We start from the raw sequence: 17,842 nt of genomic DNA, 5'->3' as shown, positions 1-17,842 counted from the left end.
TGGATGGGTAGCAAGGAAGTGGTCCCAGCTCCTGGCCTCATGCACCTCGTGCTGCTCCTGGCAACTCTGAGCAGCCACTGCTGTAATCGACCTTGGAATCTAAGCCTGACCGGGACTGGGTCTTCTGTTAAGCCTGTGCTGTTTTCAGACCCCTCACCCCAAGGTTTGGGGGATTTAAGGCTGCAGCACCTCTTAGGTCTTCCTGCCCTCTGAGCCTTGCTCAGCTGCCTGATCCATTTTATAAACTCAGCCTTTACAGTGGCTGCAGTTGAATAATTGAGGACTCTTGGTGTTTTCCTAGTCCCCTCAGACACATTTATTAACACTGTTCTGGTCATCTTATGGGTGGTGCTATGTCCATTGAGTTCAGTCAGAGAATACATCTATCCTAAAAAGATCCATCTTCTGACTGTCATTATGAAGAAGGTGAGTTAGAAAAGGATGTTAAGAAAATTTCTAATTTCTCTCTTCTGCCTCGAACCAGGATTTTGTGATGGCACTGTCCATTCTGTTGAGGGGAACAGTTCATGAAAAGCTAAGGTGGACGTTTAATCTGTATGACATAAATAAGGATGGCTATATAAACAAGGAGGTAAGGCTGCTTCTGACACGTGTGGTTGATTTCTGAAGAGCTGATTTCTGTTGCATAGCATATTTAATTTTACATGCAGCTAATTAAATGCATACGAGACTGGACTTGAGTATCTGTGCCTAAGTAAAAGCAGTGATCTTGCTTTGCATGATTTTTAGATATTTTTTTCTGTATTATACAGCCTTAATTAAGGTGAAATCTTGCTTACATCTATGAGCAGTGCAACCTTTCTGAAGGGGGGAGGGTGATGGTGACAGCAGGTACCTGAGGCATGAGGAGCTTCTGGCTGTGCTGGGAGGATGGTGTGGGCTCTCCCAAAGTACTGCAACTCCCCAGCACTGCTTCAAAATCCTGTGTTATCTGGTTTTATCTTCTTGTATTGCTTGTTCCCACTGTGGGAAGCCTTGTTTTTGAGCAAGGAAACCTGAATGTTTTGCAAATACATCTCGGTCTATTTTCTCAAAACTATTTTGTGTACCTGGAGCGTTAGCAGTTCCTGCTGCTGGTCAGCGAGTCATGCGACAGTTGGGGTAAAGTGTGGAGAAGGGCCAGTGTCCCAGTGACTGCCATGAAGATCCCTGGCCTTCTGTGAGGCTTTGGGACAGGGTTGGTGCTGCAGTGCTCATGACCAAGCATGCAGCTCGCAGCTGAGGACCGTCCCCAGGAGCTCCTATGTCACAGCACACATCCTGCAGTGCTGCCCGACCAGAGGAGGAAACTGGGCACTACAGTTGGCTGGGCTCCTACAGGAGCCTCCGCCACAGCTGTGGCAAAGCTGCAGCACTTGGTTTTGGGGTTAACTCGTATCTGATGATGTATCTGTCTGCATGCACATGTATAGGCCTTCTTGGGAGTGACAGCAGGTATGAGCTTGAGGTCTGTGCTGTTCCATAATAGGAGAGGTTGAAGAAAAGGGCAGTAAAAGAAATAAATGTGCTATCATTTCTACTAATTTCCTTGTTGTGCTTTTGCTGTCATGTCACTACTACAGGAAATGATGGATATAGTAAAGGCAATTTATGATATGATGGGAAAGTACACGTATCCAGTGCTCAAGGAAGATGCTCCGAGGCAGCATGTAGAAATGTTCTTCCAGGTACTTACTTGATTTCTGATAATGGTTTGTTAACTCTTGAGCTATTCATTGATATTTGTTCCCTGCTATGCATCCCAAAACAAACCCTAGCAGCTGTCCAGTCTAATTCAGTGTCTGCTGAATTCCTGAGCCCAAGGTGCTCCAGTTGTCTTAACCCAGCCCTTTGCAATGGGATATAATGAATCCAGCAAGTCTGCAGCCTCTGCACATGTCATAGTCCTTTTGTGATTCTTCTCTCAACTGCACGTAAAGAGAAACAGGAATACGGGTGCTGGTTAGCAAGGCTATGAAGAAATAAACGATGTAATATGGGCAGAGGTTGCTGTATATGTTAAGGAGGGAATAGGTGGAGATGACCTCAAAAGTTCTCCAAATACCAGAGTAAACAAGCCCTTAGCTGTCAGCAAATTTAACCAGTGACACTGAGTCTGTAACCTAGGCTTGTCAAGGGCCCTAGATTTATTCCAGTTGCATCAAATGTTATTGTATTATAACTGCAGTATTATCTGTGGAAACAAAAAATGTTTGTTCTTATTTTGCAGAAGATGGATAAAAACAAAGATGGTGTTGTAACTTTAGATGAGTTTATTGAATCGTGTCAGGAGGTAAGGACAAAATTCTAACTGCAATGAAAGGTCTAGCTCATGCAAGAGTATTTGTTTTCACTTTGGACAAACTCCATTTGAAGGAGATGCTGCTCAAGATCTCAGGTTTCCTTTGCTCTCTGGGAAAAATAAAAAAACAGCTTTAAGATTGGTGGTGCCTTGTGAAGCGAGCAATCGATCAGGGAAGTAGGGTTGGACTGATCGCAAGAGAGGTCCCCTTTGTTTCCAGTACTGGTAGCCAGTGCAATTCACTCGGGGAAATGAAAGCAGTACCTGATTCTGTGACAAGTACATAACTCTTGAGAAAGCTCATGGTGCCCTTAACCTTCCTCCGTATTTTTATTTATTTATTTATAAGAGGCTGGCATAGTCTCAGCATGCTGCCCCTGGACGTTGTTACCAGGTACTCTGTTGCTGGAACTGTCGAGAGCCCAAGGTCTCTAAAAAAAAAAAAAAAACCTTGTAATTATAGCATTGACTTATGAAACTAGTTGATACTTTTGAGGTCAAACATTAAAAGCAAATGCTATCATCATAGCAGTAGGGTGTTTTTTTTCTGTTTTGGGAATGAGCTTTCTCTTGCAAAATTCCTCTTGCAAATTCCATACATTAAGTTGGCTGTGATAAATATTGGCTGGTATTTTTAGCACTGGCACAAAGACAAGCATCTGCATTAACATACAATTGCCCAAGTGTCTGTTGTTTTAGACTGTAATTAACTGTGTGAATGTTTGATCAGAGATATATCTTCTATTTAATGAGTACAATAATGGCCTCTGCATTTTAGAAAGTTTACATTGGTGCAAGTAATTGCATACCAGCCCTCCTGTGCATTTTACTTTCCCAGGAGAATTTTTCTTGTTCTGCAGTCAGACGTGAGCTCTGTACCTGAGCAATGTGAATGCTCACCCCAGGTTGCTGGACTGGCTTCCCACCCATCCTGCATTAAGTCTGGCTCTGGCAACATGCAGGGCTCTCTCAGGAAGGGATTTCAGGGGTCAGATCCTTGGTAGCAGATGCATAATGCAAGTCTAATTTTGGGGGGGGTTGTTTAGTTTATTTTTGACCTCATCTTTAATTTGAGCATTTGTGTTGTGGTTTGTTCTTCATATTCATTATTTGTCTTCAATGTGTGATTAGCGGTCTTAGTGTAGAAGCACCTTTACTTCACCTTGAGCAGTAAGAGTTTGGTAAATTATTTTTGTGCAAATTGTGTATTTTGTGTACCCTGTAGGCAAACAGTTATTCTAACTTTTGGAATAACAGTTCCCGGGGAAAAAAAGTTGGCGTTGTTTTTGAATATTACTCTGGTTGTTACCTCAAAGTAGAATTTCAGGGCTCCATGAAAAGCAATCTGGTATTTCCCTAGTGTGTCTGCAGCTCTCTCATTTGGATCTACAAACCTCAGAGAGGCTGGGATTTCCTGTGCTCTGATTTTGAGCTGGTGGCGCTTCTGGGAGGAAGCGGTCCTTCAGGGCAGCTTACTTAGCAGTTCAAAAACTGCAATTTCATTTGGGCTTTCGAAGCATATTAAGCTAAGTACACATCTTCATATTTGGGATTGGTGCAGTGCAGTGGGCACCAATGTCTGAGGGCTCTGTACAGTCACCAGCCTTGATGCCGGTGTCTGGCTCTCTTCAGTAAAGCACAGCCCATGCTGAAAGCCAAGCTTATGAGAAAAGTCTGTGTCTGCATGCCTCAAGCCAGCTAAGGTGCCAAAATAAGAGAGGACTGTTCTGCTGAATCAGGACCCAACTACTGACTCACTTTAAGCTCATCGAGGATGAAAAGTGCTGCAGAAGCAAGCCTTGCTGCAGTAGCACCCGCAGAGCCCCTCCTGTGCCATGCCCAGGTAGGAGTTGTGCTCATCAGTGCTGAAAATGTCTTCTCATTGCTTTCAGGATGACAATATCATGCGATCCTTACAGCTCTTTGAGAACGTGATGTAGCCATGTCTGGAGAGCGCTGGAGGAGTCAGAGACTGTGTGTAACAAAGACCTCCTTTCTGGGTGAAAGCTTTTTACAGTTCAGCCATGGTTGATTCAGCCAGTGTGTGAGGATTTTGTATGACATCTCCAACCAAATGGCAACCAATTGCAACTGATCCCATCTCTCCTCCCCAAGAGACGTCGGTGGACCTTTATTTCATTTTGGAAGCATGCAAATACTTTAATAAAACCTGACAAGAGAGAGCTGCTGCTCAAAGTTCTATGAGTAATATACACCCTTCTGTTTGCTAGCCACAAGTCCTGCTTTAATCTAGCAAGCTTGATTACATATGATAGCACATGTTGATAGCTTACTCAGTCATCTATTACAAGTGAAAAGCTCAGTCCATACTACCACACGGCAAAATGTTGTATGAATGCCTTGCCGTTAATCTGCTTTGACCAAAAAAAAAAAAAATCAAATCTACCAGGGCAATCTGTAGAAATGAATAGTAAATGTACATAGGACGTTAACAGACAGCCCATGTAGCCAATATCTCCATTTCTGCAGAGATCCTGCTTCTCTTCTCACATGCACTGGTGCCACCATGCTGAGTTTGGTGGTTATGCCTGAACATGTTAACTAGAGGAACTTCATGCCAGGGTTAGCCAGAAAGGAGCAAAATGTGTTGTACATAAATTTCAAACTACGGAACAAATCCTGTTCAGTGATGGTAAGTTCTTGCAAGATCAGTCAGGTTTAAAAGGGCTGGTACAGGGGTACAGGAAGACAAATACCTGCTCTGGTCCCAGCCACCCTCTGCAGTCCCAGCACATAGTGGGACACCAAGTGATTCTACAGCGTGCGTCTCAGCGGCACCGTGCGATGGTCCTTTGGCTGTACTTAGGCGCATGCTTCCTAGATGCCTCATTTGAATGCTTGTATTTTTACATTGGATGTTAAAAGTGTTCTTCACTCTATGGATTTATTTAAGCTTTCCAGTTTTACTTAGGGTAGAAGAAAGCCTAGGTGAGACAGCTGTGTTTCCACTTAAGGACCTTGGCATCCACAAAGTGCCCTGTAAGATTAATTGGGGTTACTTGGCTGACATTAGTGTCAGAATCATCTGCCTGGCCCACGTGTCCCTGTGGGTAATTTAATACCTTCTTTATCAATATCTTTATCTTACAAGGCAATTGCATGACTTGTAAGGAAATAGGACTTCTACTAATGCCGTGTAGAGCATTGGGTTGGGGGGTTGTTGGTTTGTTTGTTTTTCCTATAGTAAAACAGAAAAAATCAAGAAAACAGAAAAAATCAAGTAATGGATTTATACCAAGGTTGGATTGTGCCCGGTAGATCCTCAGCTGAGGAACATGTCAGAGCCTGATTTGCAAAGGACTCTAAGAAAGGTAACACACCGCAGTGCTGTCGCAGTTTCCAGGTGGCTGATGGTTGAGAAATGAAGGGAAGGAGCAAACATCTTTGCCAGCTGCTCGAACCACACACAAAAGAGAATCCCCTGCCATAGTCCAACATCGCTCCTGTCCAGTAAGCATATATTTTTATTATATCAGATACTATATTACAATTATACTGTTGGCACTGAAGATATATTTTAAATATTATGTAAGTGGAAGCTTTTTATAACACAATATATAGAATGCCTAATTTCTGTAGCCCTATGTTTTATAAAAATTTAATCTATTGAAATATTCCTGATTATAGAAGTAGGGCCTGATAAGTACTAGTGTAATACTATGCTTATTCTTCAAGATGGGACATTTTCCCCTTTCACTGTGCTTCTGCATATGCTTCTATGTGGTCCTTCACTATATTCCATTGAGTTGACCAGTGGTCATCGAAAGCGGTGTTCAACTGGGAGAAGCTACGTGCACACAGGAATATGGCACCTCCGTCTGTCGTGTTTATTGCCTTCATGCAAATACCATCCATTCCTTCTAGCAAGGATATGGAGCATAGCAGCTCCAGTAGTGTGCTGGGATTCACGTAAGTGATGCAGTGCTGTGAGAGTAGCCTTGTCCTCTGGTTGTCCAGTGTCTTCTATTTGGTTTTTATTTAATAGGTACTCGATAAAGACATCGGTTATAGCTGAAGTAATGCACAACGCACTGTTCCTTCACGATTCTTCTTGCAATCACTTTAGCAAGTGACACGATTTGATCTAATAAGTAACCTGCTTTTTTCCTCCATCCCTAAAGACAATCTGTCTGTTGTCAGTCTAAGCAGGTAACTTCATTGGTTTAAAAAAAAAAAAAAAGCATTTGTATTGAGCTAGCACAGTGCCTTTCTCCTCTCACAGTGATGCTCCAGATGTGCTCATGAGATGGCATGTGTAGCCTGAAACATTTTCAGAATTTGACCATGCCCTTTTCAAAAGAACAAAAACATGGTTAGTGGTGTGATACTGTGGTCCCTTGGGGTTAAACTAATTTCTGGAGTCACTCTGAGTTTGCTGAATCTAGGCTACTGGTAGTGACCATTGGTCATGGTATCTCCTCTTCTGCTCAGCTGTGGCTGTCTGCAGTTCCCAGTAATGATGGGGCTGTGCTAGGCAGAGGGAGATGCTAAAAGCCACGCTGGCCCTGATTGTGCCCCCGAGGCATAACCAGCTTCAGTTGTGGTCCTGCAGGAGCCCAGGGCCTGCCTGCACATACCTGGTGTTAGGGCCTAGATTGCTACCTCTCTGCTCCCCTTGGAGTCTGCTGTAGCTGAGATGGAAGGATTTGCCAAGTACCACACAGTAGCAGTATTTCACATAGCTCTAATTGTAAATTCTGGCCGTGACAGTCATTGCCTTTGTGAAACCAGTTATTATCCTGTGTTTGTCTATGATCCCACTCATTCCAGCCAGAGACTTGTGTGCATCAGTGCCCAGAAAGCCTCTGGGTTTTCCGTGAGCAGCATCTATGTACATGGCACGTGTGCTCCAGCCAGCAGATGGGAGAGAAACAGTGACTGTGAGAGAGTCGTACTCTGCATGGGTTTTGCTTTGGGTTCTCTTTTTATGTTCTCGGTGAACGTTAGTTTGTAAACTTGCAAAGCCTCCTGTCACTCATAAATGGGGCTTGCAATATTTATGGCAAATACTTAGTACTACAGCTTTCTAAATAAAACATAGTACGCTATTTTAATGTCATGCCATCATAAATCCTACTGCCAGCACGTGGAAGGTAGTTGCTATGCTGGCTTCTAAGTTACAGTTAGACTATCTGTCAGTGCTATCAGCTGAGCAAATTTTCTCAAAATTGTGAATGTTTAAATAATGTCTGAATTTTAAGTCTGACTGTTTCACTAGTTATAAGCATTAATCCGCATTTTCATGTCAGCGTTTTCTAGAAAAGCCTTTCTAACATGCATTTTTGGCAACAATCTGTTGTGATTAATGATAATGAAAAAAAAAAAACCAATGTAATGTCTGTTATTGTCAGTGTTCGTTTTCTTCTTACTTTGAATGCATTGCAATGTTGTGCACAACTATGAGTCGAGCTATAGACCTGTGGGTGCAGATATCCCAAGGTTCAGGTGGTGTGGGCAGAACTTTGGCATAGCCTGGCTGCGACACATCGAGAACAAACATCTTTGTGTCCGCGTGTGGTCTCTGGTAAGACAGTAGCAGCAGCCTCATGACTTTTTTTCTTTTTCATGGAAGTGCCGTGAAAGACTTAAGGAAAAGTGCAGATAATACAATTTGTGCTAACTAAAGCCATGTTAATGGAGCAGCAGCGCAGAGCTTCACTCTTACAAATGCTGTTATCTGATGGCAGTTTGTATTAAAATTTGTTGAATGGTTTTAAAAATGTTGCTTTTAATAATAAAAAGAAAATATCTGTAGGAGGGTGTCCTTTTGTAAGCCCAGTATGTATTTTTCTCTTAAGGGACACTGTCAGGTTAAAAATGTACAGCCAAATCTTTAAAAGCAAGACTCTGTTGTAAACATATCTAGCTGCACAGAGGCTGTTAAACTGCTGAACTCTGCTGTAACATTTACATGCTACTGATTTATTTCCATTACGGGTTCGGGGACACACTTATATTTGGTGCAGTGGCATACACCTATCTGATAGTCTGGCCCTTGTAAATAAGAATTCAAAAATGTTCTACCTGCATCACTGATAGTATTTTGGAGTAGTAAAAATTGAAATCTTATAGACATCTCTTTTCTCTTCAGCATTTTTTCTTAAGTACATACAGATGACAGGTAATTAAGCTGAAGAAAACAAGCACTGTTTTAGAGATGAGAAAAGATAAAACCTGTCAGTGTCCCTTTATCCCTGGTTTGTTGAAAACATCCATTCTGGCACACGGAGAAATGCAGAAGAAATTTTGCTAGACTATATATGTGTATATATATACATATATAAAAACTTGCAAAACTCCATTATATAGGGTACAGTATATCCACCAGCACATCCCAAGACAAAGAACATTGTCTTGCATACATGCGGAAATGTGAAAATAAAGCTGTCTGTGTGAAACGTGGTCTTGGTGTCACTCCAGTGCCTGAACAGGTTGGCGTCAGCGTTGCCCCGCCAGCCACTCGCACTGACCAGCTCTCGGCCATGCAGGCAGGGAGCAGCCTGGGGACAGCCACTGCTGCCCTCAGAGGCACCCTCGGAGGCATCAGCCCACTGGAGGAGACAGCCGTTCCTGTGGGAAATGACAAACCTGACTTCGTGCTGTTGAAGCTCTAATTCAGTACCTCTCCTTAGCATCCAGCTGCTGCTAGACCGAGTATGGTGTGGCTCCAAGGCATGTGCGTATGCTTTTCATTCATTTTTCAGCATCAGATTTGTTCAAGTGGATATGCGCTGACCATGAGCACGGTCCCCACAGCATCTCTGGGAACTTCCCTCAGGGTGTGGTAGGGTGCGGCTGAGGCATGTGCTGTATCTCAGCCTATGAAAATAGTTACTTTTGAAGTCGATGTGAGCTTTTTCTTATTGTGAGATTAATTCTGTAATCTTTGCTCATCTGTGCAGGCCCAGCAAAGGTGGAAAGGGAGGAGGCCTGTCCATGTTGGTGCATTAAGACCTACTTCTCTGCACAAGCAGAAGTCAGTGGCCACCTGGTCCTCTTGTGTTTCACGCCAGAAACTGCATCTGAGGCAGGAAAGCGCAGAGAAACCATGCGGTGTGCTGGAGAGAGTGAGGCTTGTCCCTGTGCTGGAGTGCGAAGTGACTGGCAGCGCTGAGATAGCAGGTACCTGTTGGTCTGCACCTAGATTTAATTGAACAAGTTGCCTTGAGGGAAATAATCCCAGATCATCATCATCACTAAAGCCAAATATCTGGGATGAAGTGTGAGAGCTCCAAGCCTAAGTGGTGCTGAGCACTCCCACTGGAAAGAGGGCAGCTTGTTAACTTTCTGCCTGAAGGGAGCACATAAGAAAGTCTTTAAGTAAATGTTACTAAAAACAAGCAGAAATGACTAGACAAATTTGAAGACAAAGCTACTACTTGTCTTTGTGACACTAATCAAAGAGAAATAAACTGCAGTTAAAGTAGAAACAAATTGGTACGGTAGCAGTAATAGTGATATTAGATCCTGAATGGATTTAAATCATTGGGTTAACACGGCAGGTTTCAACCACAACAGGTCTGCCAAGGATGGACATGTTTATAAATCACTGCTGTAGTACAGCGAAATGAGGTGTCAGGTGAAGCCTCGTGTTTGCTCGTTTCCAGATGACAACGTTGAGGCCAGCTGCAGTGGCACATCCCTTATGTGGCCCCATGGTGGTCAGCTTGGTCTGCGCAGCGTGGGTACAGCGCGTGTGGGTTTCCAGCTGGCAGCTTCCCTTTGGATTCTGTCCCCTAATTGTGCTGCTTACAATCAGGAGTGCGAGCTGGGTAATTTAGGTGGAGGGGACCAGGCGCAGTCACCTCCCTATGGGGCTCTTCTGTTCATATAAACCAATTGCTATCGAAGAACTGTCAGCCACAAATTCAGCCCCTGAAATAACCAAGTCGTGAAATAGCTCTCAAAAAAAATTTTTAAAAGGTGGTGGTGGGGTGGAAGGCAGGTTAAGAGAACTCTGTACATCCACGAGGTCTAGATCCTTCCACTGCATTCGTATTTAACAAATCCAAGTATATTATGTCTGTATATTTGTTTACTATTCTGAATTTTAATTTGAAAAAAAGGATATTAAGGCTGTTATGGAACTGAGACACCTATAGTTTGCTCTAAATCATCTACCACTTTTTTTTCAATATTACCATTACAATTTTTAATACTGCTTGTGGCTCATCATAGTGTAGACCCTGGTGCCAGCTTAGCTAACCAGAGATGTCCCAGTAACCGTTCTGGCTCTTCTCAGCATTAACACCTTAGGCGCTCTGTCAGTGGTTCTTGGTCCGTGCGCTGTCAGTTACGAGAATGGGTTTGGTTTCTATAAAAGTGAATTGCCTTCATAATTTACAGCTCTGCTTAAATAACTGTACCTAAGCAGCAAATAAATAACATCTGTATTTCAGGAGATAGGGCCTGACCTTAGTGAGGAGGCTGTCTGTGTGTGCAGTGGCGTTTGCTGGCAGCTGAGCTCAGGGGAACGCTAGGTGTCACTGGGTCCCTCCCGGTGCGCGTGGCTGACACAGGCAGGGGTTCCAGCGTGGGTTGCGTTAGTTGTGTGAGTGGTGGGAGATGTCAGGTGTCACAGTGCTGCATTAACCACTTCCATACATGAACTCCTTTTGACAACTGGCCTTGGGAACTAATTAAAAGAAAGTGACAGGTCTGTGTAATACTCTGGGGTGGTTAGTTCATGGTGTTTTTTTTAATAAAAGTGGTCCTTAGCTATATCTGCATTTTAGACCCTTCTTTAAGATCTCCCTGGAGGCAGCTCTGAAACACACTGACAGTATCCAAGTCCAATGTGAGCTGAAGGAGTCATTCCACTATGCTGCAGTAGCTCCAGCGGGTGTGTGTTCTACTGTGTTTTGCAGGTAGCTCTTTGGGGGTGTAAGTGTGGGGAACAGGAGGCGTTTGAGTAGCAGTGCCAAGAAGTGTGAAGGAGGTTTGTTGTTGGCTTGGGAGAAGGGGGGGGAGACAAAGTGAGTCCCCCTCTTCCATTTCGCTTTGCTAACTGTAGGCATTACAGTCCCATTGGGTTATTTTTGTATCCAGAAGCCATGTGTTCAAGACCTTTTTCTTTGGTTTATACCTTGGCTACAGTGGGACCAAACTGCCTGTTGTATGTGAGATCCTCAAGTCCCATGCAGATGGTGTTTGACATGGGATAGGCTTGAAATCCCATGTGGCTTTGTGTTTTGACACTGACCTTCCCAACCATTTGCAGCGCCACGTTGCGCGGTGGGACAGCTTGGTGCTGGCGTTGCTGAAGCCCTGCTGGGGTCACTGTGCTGGTGGCTGGGCTGGAGCCCTGCTGTGCTGAGGGGCTGGCACAGCCAGCACCTGCCTGCATGTCAGAGCCCTACGGGGAGCTTCAGCCATCCACACGGCTGTTTCCCAAGGCCCCAGGAATAAAATGGTGGAAGCAGGTGGACTTGCTGGCCCTCGGCCACCTCAGCACCGTATCTCCTCACCCCCTCGGGAGGCCTTGATGTTGCAGGGGGCTGCTGGGCTCTGCCCCAGGCTTGGCACAGAGGCAGCAGATGGAGACCATCAGCTTCCAGGCAGGTGTCTCAGCAGCCATGCAGGGGTGTCAGTCTTGCCCTTCGTCTTTTATACTTAACCACTGGGGCTCAAACTATTTTTTATGGAAAGTGACAGGCTTTAACAGAAAGAGTCAGGATTCCGTTCCTTCCTCTGAATGGCTCCAAGCCTGTGGGCAGAGCGCCCCCAGGAGGTAGAAAATGAGCTGAGGTTCTCCAGATTCTCGCTGGATGCCATTATTCCCAGCCTGTTCTGTTTAACATTTTTGTTTAGTAGAAGTCTGTCCTGTTCCAACCATTAGTGCAGGAACTATGGTGGGGGCCTCTGGCAGGAGATATCCCATGGGGGAAGGTACCTCCAGGCCCCACAGAAAAAATTGCCGTATTTGAGTGTGAAACCTGCCCCCCCCGCCCCCCCCCCCCAAAGGAAGTCCTCTGATGCCCTGTTCTCAGGGCTGCATTTAACAAGTAGCCAGCTCCACGTGCTGCGTGTGGAGGTCTGTGGAAGAGCCGAGGCAGTAGCGGGGTACCGCACGCTCCCAGCTCAGGATGAGAGCTGCTGTCCTCAGAAGCCCAGCTCAGCAGGGCAAAAGGAGATCACTGCAGAAATCCATGTGACATTGCAGGGACCTGTAGGTAATTTTAGACAAAGTAAAAGAGTTGTTCAAAAACTTAATAGACAAAGAGAGATGTTCTAAAGGAACAGAGTACTGTTCCTTTACTGTCACTTTACTGTGAGTTTGGTACAGTATTTGTAGTCCTTGTCTGACCTCTATGATAACACCTCGCTGTCTCCCTTGTGCACCTCTGGAGCCCTGGATAAGGCTGGGAAGTGCTGCCTCGTGCCAGCATTTGTGCAGGAGCTGAGAACAACCATGCGGCTGGGGAGGTAATTTGGACAGAGCTGGGAGGTGAGTGTATCTTTCGCATAGCTGTTCCTTCCCCTAGGGACAAGCCCCTGGAGCAGAAGATGCCCTAAAAGCAAATGGCAGTGGGCTAAAGACTGCCCAGGGCAGGGGCTGGAGGTGCCTCACGGTGCTGACAAAGTCTGGAAGGGGTAGACAAAACCCCCTCTATGTGTTAGAGAGCAGGGAGAGCCCAGCAATGTGGCGAAGCTGGTCCAACCTGTTCCTGGGCTGGGATTTTTCTCCTTTGTCTTTTTTTAACACTTGGCAAAGGGGAGAAATAGATGTTGTCTGGTCTCCTATGGTTTTGCTCTGGAGGTATTTTTAGTGCACTGATACGTGGGCACCTGGGCCCTGGCTCTGCGGGTTTCTTCCTTGTTTGCAAGGAGAGGCAGCCCAGCAGCTCCCCCACACCCTCAGCTTCCACCCACGGCCCCTGTGCAGGCAGGAGTGAAGCCCCAATCCGGCTGACATTCAGGTACAGGGTAGAGCCTCCTTAGCACAGGAACAAGCAAATGGCCTGAGACCTCTGTGGGGAATGGGCTGTCCCCATCCCGTGGTTTGAGGCACCTCTGAGTACGCTCCCTGCTCAGAGCTGCCACAAATATCCAATTTTATCATTTTTGTGATGATGCAGAAGATTTTATAGTCACCAGCGTTGTCCAGGAAATGTTACCACACATCAGTACAGTCTGAATTTCCTGGTACAATGCTTGTTGTTTGTTTGTTTTATCTTAACACCAAAATGTCATTCAGTAAAATAAAACAGCCTTCAAAGGCTCCTTTGCTTACACTGCTCATGTTGAATTCACAGAACAGCCATCTGGTATCTGCAGCTGAGTTGCCCAGCACTCAGGGAGGTTTTGGAATATTGTCGGTGCTCGATGGTCAGGTGAAGGAGCAGAGGGAGGCATGCTACTGCACTGGTGGCTTCAGTGGCTCTCCGGCAGTTAGGGAAACAAATTTTAGATGTTAGCGTAGTGGATGGGGGAGGATCTGAAGAACAAAGGCAAAATGGTGTGAGAAGAAATAAAGATTTGGCTGGAAGGTTGTTGTTGATTTAAGATCATGAGAATCAGACGTAAGTCCGTCTGCTCTGGTCTTTGACAGGATCCTTCCCTTCTACATAATGTTTTTTCCTTCGGCAGTGCTTAGTTCATGGTGGGTGGGGAAGTATTTTGCCTTCTGTATTCTGTGCTCATCCTTAGCTGTAAGATGTGAGAGCAGGCTCCCGTCGGGTCTGTCAGTCCCTACAGCTGGTATAATTCCCTTGTTTGATGCACTTAACACCTATGAAGCTTAAAACAATCAGGACTAATTTTCTCAACTGTGCAGTTCTTCTAAAGATCTGGTGTTCAATACGCTAAGAGAGAATTGGCTGGAAGATGAGTGCTCCTTAGCTCCTCCATCTCCTTAGCTTTTAAACTACCCACAGGCTAAATCCCTGGTTTCTGGAAGAGCTGCCAAAGGCTTGAGCTCCTGGTTGGTGAAATCTTGCTGCCTTGCCTCAAATAGGCAAACCCCGTGGCATCTTAGATCACTTTACAAAGCAAGTCTCACCATTTCCTGCGTTTTGCCACCTGTGGCCAGTAACACGGGCGTAGCTGGAGCCAGCTGATCCCAGCACAGTGTTCCTTAGAGACATTGCCAGATGCGTGATATAACGTGTCCCTCACAGGAGGGGGAAGTGGGGAGGCTTTCTGCAAAGCCTCAGTCTCTTTGGGGATTCCTTCCTTCTCAGTTGTAAGATTGGAAGATGACCTTGGGTACGACGCTGTGATTGCAGCACATGAGGCTGACCCTGGTGCTGAGCCCCCCACAGCAGCTCCCAGGGTGCTGTGCCGGTGGCCCCAGTGCAGGTGGGTGCTCCCAGGGGAGGAGGATCCCCTTCCAGCCACAAATAGCTCACACTGCACTGCTCCAATTTTGCAGGGAAATTTTTCCTCTAGGCAGAGGCTGTTGCAGGACGTTTTGGAATCAAAGAGCTTGGAGTATTGGAGTTGTCAGTACATTTCGCTTTTATAGAGCGAGAGCTTGCTAGGTCTTGTGCAGCCCCTGGCTGGCAAAAACAGGAAGGAAAACAAAAAAAAGGCCGTGTTTTGTTTGAGATTGCTGAGAATGTTAATGAAAGGTAATTAGAAAAAATGTGGTGGTGAGTCCCAGTGTATTAATCTTTATTAGAGTTAAATTTTCCCTTGCAAATGTGACATGTCATCGGGTTTCTGTCTCCAGAGTACGCTTTGTGGGATATTACAGGGAAGAGTGCTCAGGGTTCCCAAAGTAGCTATTAATTTCCCGAAAGTGCTTTTAGCAGATGAGATGTGCAGAGAGCCAGTTAAGCTGAGCCAGGGTGGCACCTGAGCCACTGGCAGGCGCAGCTGGGGGCAGTGCTGTCAGTCTGTCGTTCATACCCTTAATGCAGTCCAGCAGCTCTGAGTGATGATCCCAGCTCACTGGGGTTCCCAGGATAAAAGAAGAACTGCAGAGTGTATTTTGGGGATGGTGGGGGTGCTGGTGTAGCTTCTCTCAGCAGCCATTTCTTTTTGAGTGGTACCAAAGAGGCGCTGGGCATGCACATGCATACATGGCTTGGTTATCTCACAGATTTAACCCAGTGATTTGGAACTGGGGTGGGACTGGTGTGTTTGTGATTTGTTTTTCTTTTTTTAAATCTGGCCCCCACTGAAAAAAGGTGGGAGAGGCGCAGGATGACAGCAATAGCTATGCAGGCATGGTGATGCCATGTCAGTTGTCATGTCTTCATTTCCTTGGCGGCTGGGGGTCAGGCTGAGAAGCTGATTCCCTGGTCAAGGGCACAGGCTCTGCAGCAGTTGGTGCAGATAGGAGTTTCTGAGTCAGTATCTGGCCGTCCCTCGACATGCTCTGGGGCTGCAGCTTCTGCTAAGAGCTCCTGCAGGCACTCCTCTTTGTGGCCAGAGCGAGGAGGATGAGCACGTTGTCCCTGCTTTGTCCTACTCCTGTATTGAAGTTCAAATACCAGGGCAGAACTTCAGTATTTAGGTTTCTGGAACAGATCCAGATTTGTCCTTGCCCTCATTGGAAAATACATCGTTTAAGCTCAGATTTAAATTGCAAATAGCCTGTGATGGAGTGATGCAGCAAAGGCAGTGATTTCAGGTCTTCATGTGCTGTTGGGATTTGCTGAGCAATCTGAGATACACCATTGAAGTATTAACATTTCCTTCTCTTAAAGCATACTGTCACAAAAGGACAGGTTCCTGGCTGCTCTTCCTTCTGTTTTTCGACTACTCCATGCAGACTTTTTTTTTTTAATGGGTGTGATTTTAACCTTACTGATATATATAGCTGAGAAAGCAACAGCAGGGGTAGGGAGGCCTCTGGGCCCAGACTGCAGGGATCAGAAAACACTATGCCACCCCTGGTATCACCTTGCATGATTGATGGAATTAATTACAATGTTTTGTCTTGCTCAGGCCTCGTCTACCTGGCAGCTGCAGACACCCCCAGCCAGGCTCTCCCCATGCTCCCTGGAAGGACACAATGACAGTGCACCTGAGCTGGCTGTAGAAGCCCAGGGTGGCTCTGCAGGAACAGCACTGTGTGCGCCTGGGCTGCCAGGACTTGCCCTGTGCGTGGGCAGGTTTGCAGGGCCTCACCAAATCAGGTACACTTATTTTTCAAGTGTCTGACAAGCTCTGAGGTCTCAACATTGCAGGCCACAGTGTGGTGGAGGTGTTCTGTGAAGGGGGCACCAGATACTGATTTCTGCCAGAGAGCAGTGCTCTGCTGATTAAAACTTGATACTGAGAAAAACAGGCTTAGATCTCTGTGCTATCCATTAGAGAGATGCTTCCATTCAGATCAAATTTTTGGCTATAAAACTTTATCTCACTGGCTTTGTAAGGATAAAAATGGTATTTTTCAAGCATGCTTATTCAACTAAAATTTAGTAAGACCTTATATGTGGGAATGATTAGTCCTGTGCACAGGTTCCAGCATTACAAATGATCCCTTTGATCATCCATTAAAGCACTACTAACATACTAGTACTAAAGGACATCGCATACCATAGCACCTTGTTTCAGTGCTGTGCCAACAGCTTGGCATTTGATGTGAGGTAGCAATAAATTCATTTAAAGTACTTTAATGTGGTAATAGAATGGAATTGTAAATAATTGTAGGAGTGACAGTGTTGGCAGTTGACAGTCCTTCTCTTAGCAGGCTCCCTTTTGATACAGTGCATGCGTTCCCTGGCAGGCAGATGTGTGGCCCTATCATAAGCCAATTCCCTTCGAGTGTGCTGAGGCTGCGGCAGGGCACCTGAGTGCCGACGGTCCCGTGGGGACATGACATACTGGTCAGTACTTTTCCAGTTGCCACATAACTTCTTCAGGTGTGTGTGATGATGTGCCCTGACTGTAGGCGCAGCAGTAAATAGGCTATAGGGCCTTTCAGGACACCGGGCATTTTCTCTTAGTCAGATAGTTATCAGTATCACACAGAAGTAAGGTCAGCTCATGTTTCAAAGATTTTTGGTAACAGAACATGTTATTTTATTTGTGCCAGGCCTTGGAGGTACTTTAATACAGTAACAAAACTGAACTGTAAATAATTGTGAGTGAAAATGTCATTTTTTTCCTCCTCTTTATGATTTCCTTTTGGTTTGGTGTGGGCATTCCCTGGCACACGGATAACATGGCCCTGACACATTTAAAATAATCACGAAACACCCTGACAAGGAGCGGCCTGAAACCTGCAGATGCACAATGAGCATTGATCTGGCTCCAACTCAGAGCTCCATGACATGTAGAAGTGGGAAAGGAACCCTGCAGGTAGCACGTTCTGAACTACGTAGATGCTGTTAAGACTTTTAATTTTTTGAGATGCAAAACTTGAAGGAAAGCCTGCTATTTTATTTATTTTTTTAATCCCTTTAAAACATGTTCATATGCCTCTGGGAAACCTCCATCATATACATCTTTTCTCCTTTTCCTTGTTTCTACAGTGCTCAAAATCATCTCCTCCAAAGGTAAACATTTCAGTGAACGCTGGAATAAAATGGAAAGTCTGTGTTGTGCTACTATTCAGACTTGGCT

General features: G+C 45.3%; 1 protein-coding gene and 1 long non-coding RNA gene across 15 annotated transcripts in view; both read left to right on the top strand.

Moving 5' to 3' along the window:
* KCNIP1 (potassium voltage-gated channel interacting protein 1) overlaps positions 1–6,487 on the top strand; it is a 376,078-nt gene extending 369,591 nt beyond the window's left edge. For all 13 annotated transcript variants that reach the window (XM_040573627.1, XM_040573626.1, XM_040573625.1 and 10 more), the window contains 4 exons: positions 485–592; positions 1,584–1,688; positions 2,231–2,293; positions 4,195–6,487. In XM_040573627.1, the coding sequence (XP_040429561.1) occupies positions 485–592; positions 1,584–1,688; positions 2,231–2,293; positions 4,195–4,242 (324 nt within the window). In that variant the 3' untranslated portion in view covers positions 4,243–6,487. The remainder of the gene's footprint in view (positions 1–484; positions 593–1,583; positions 1,689–2,230; positions 2,294–4,194) is intronic.
* A 2,487-nt stretch (positions 6,488–8,974) lies between these two features.
* Positions 8,975–17,835, top strand: LOC121077952. 2 transcript variants are annotated; one of them, XR_005824382.1, is made up of 4 exons: positions 8,975–9,445; positions 16,220–16,410; positions 16,965–17,103; positions 17,752–17,822. It is a non-coding gene; the product is annotated as an uncharacterized LOC121077952 (long non-coding RNA). The 2 variants fall into 2 exon arrangements; XR_005824381.1 differs by having other exon boundaries at positions 16,965–17,835.
* The last annotated feature ends 7 nt before the right edge of the window (positions 17,836–17,842 follow it).

Source organism: Cygnus olor, chromosome 14 (genome assembly GCF_009769625.2).
Source record: "Cygnus olor isolate bCygOlo1 chromosome 14, bCygOlo1.pri.v2, whole genome shotgun sequence".
Lineage (NCBI taxonomy): Eukaryota > Metazoa > Chordata > Aves > Anseriformes > Anatidae > Cygnus > Cygnus olor.
The sequence above is the reverse complement of the archived record's forward strand: the minus strand, read 5'-3'. Positions and strand labels throughout refer to the sequence as shown.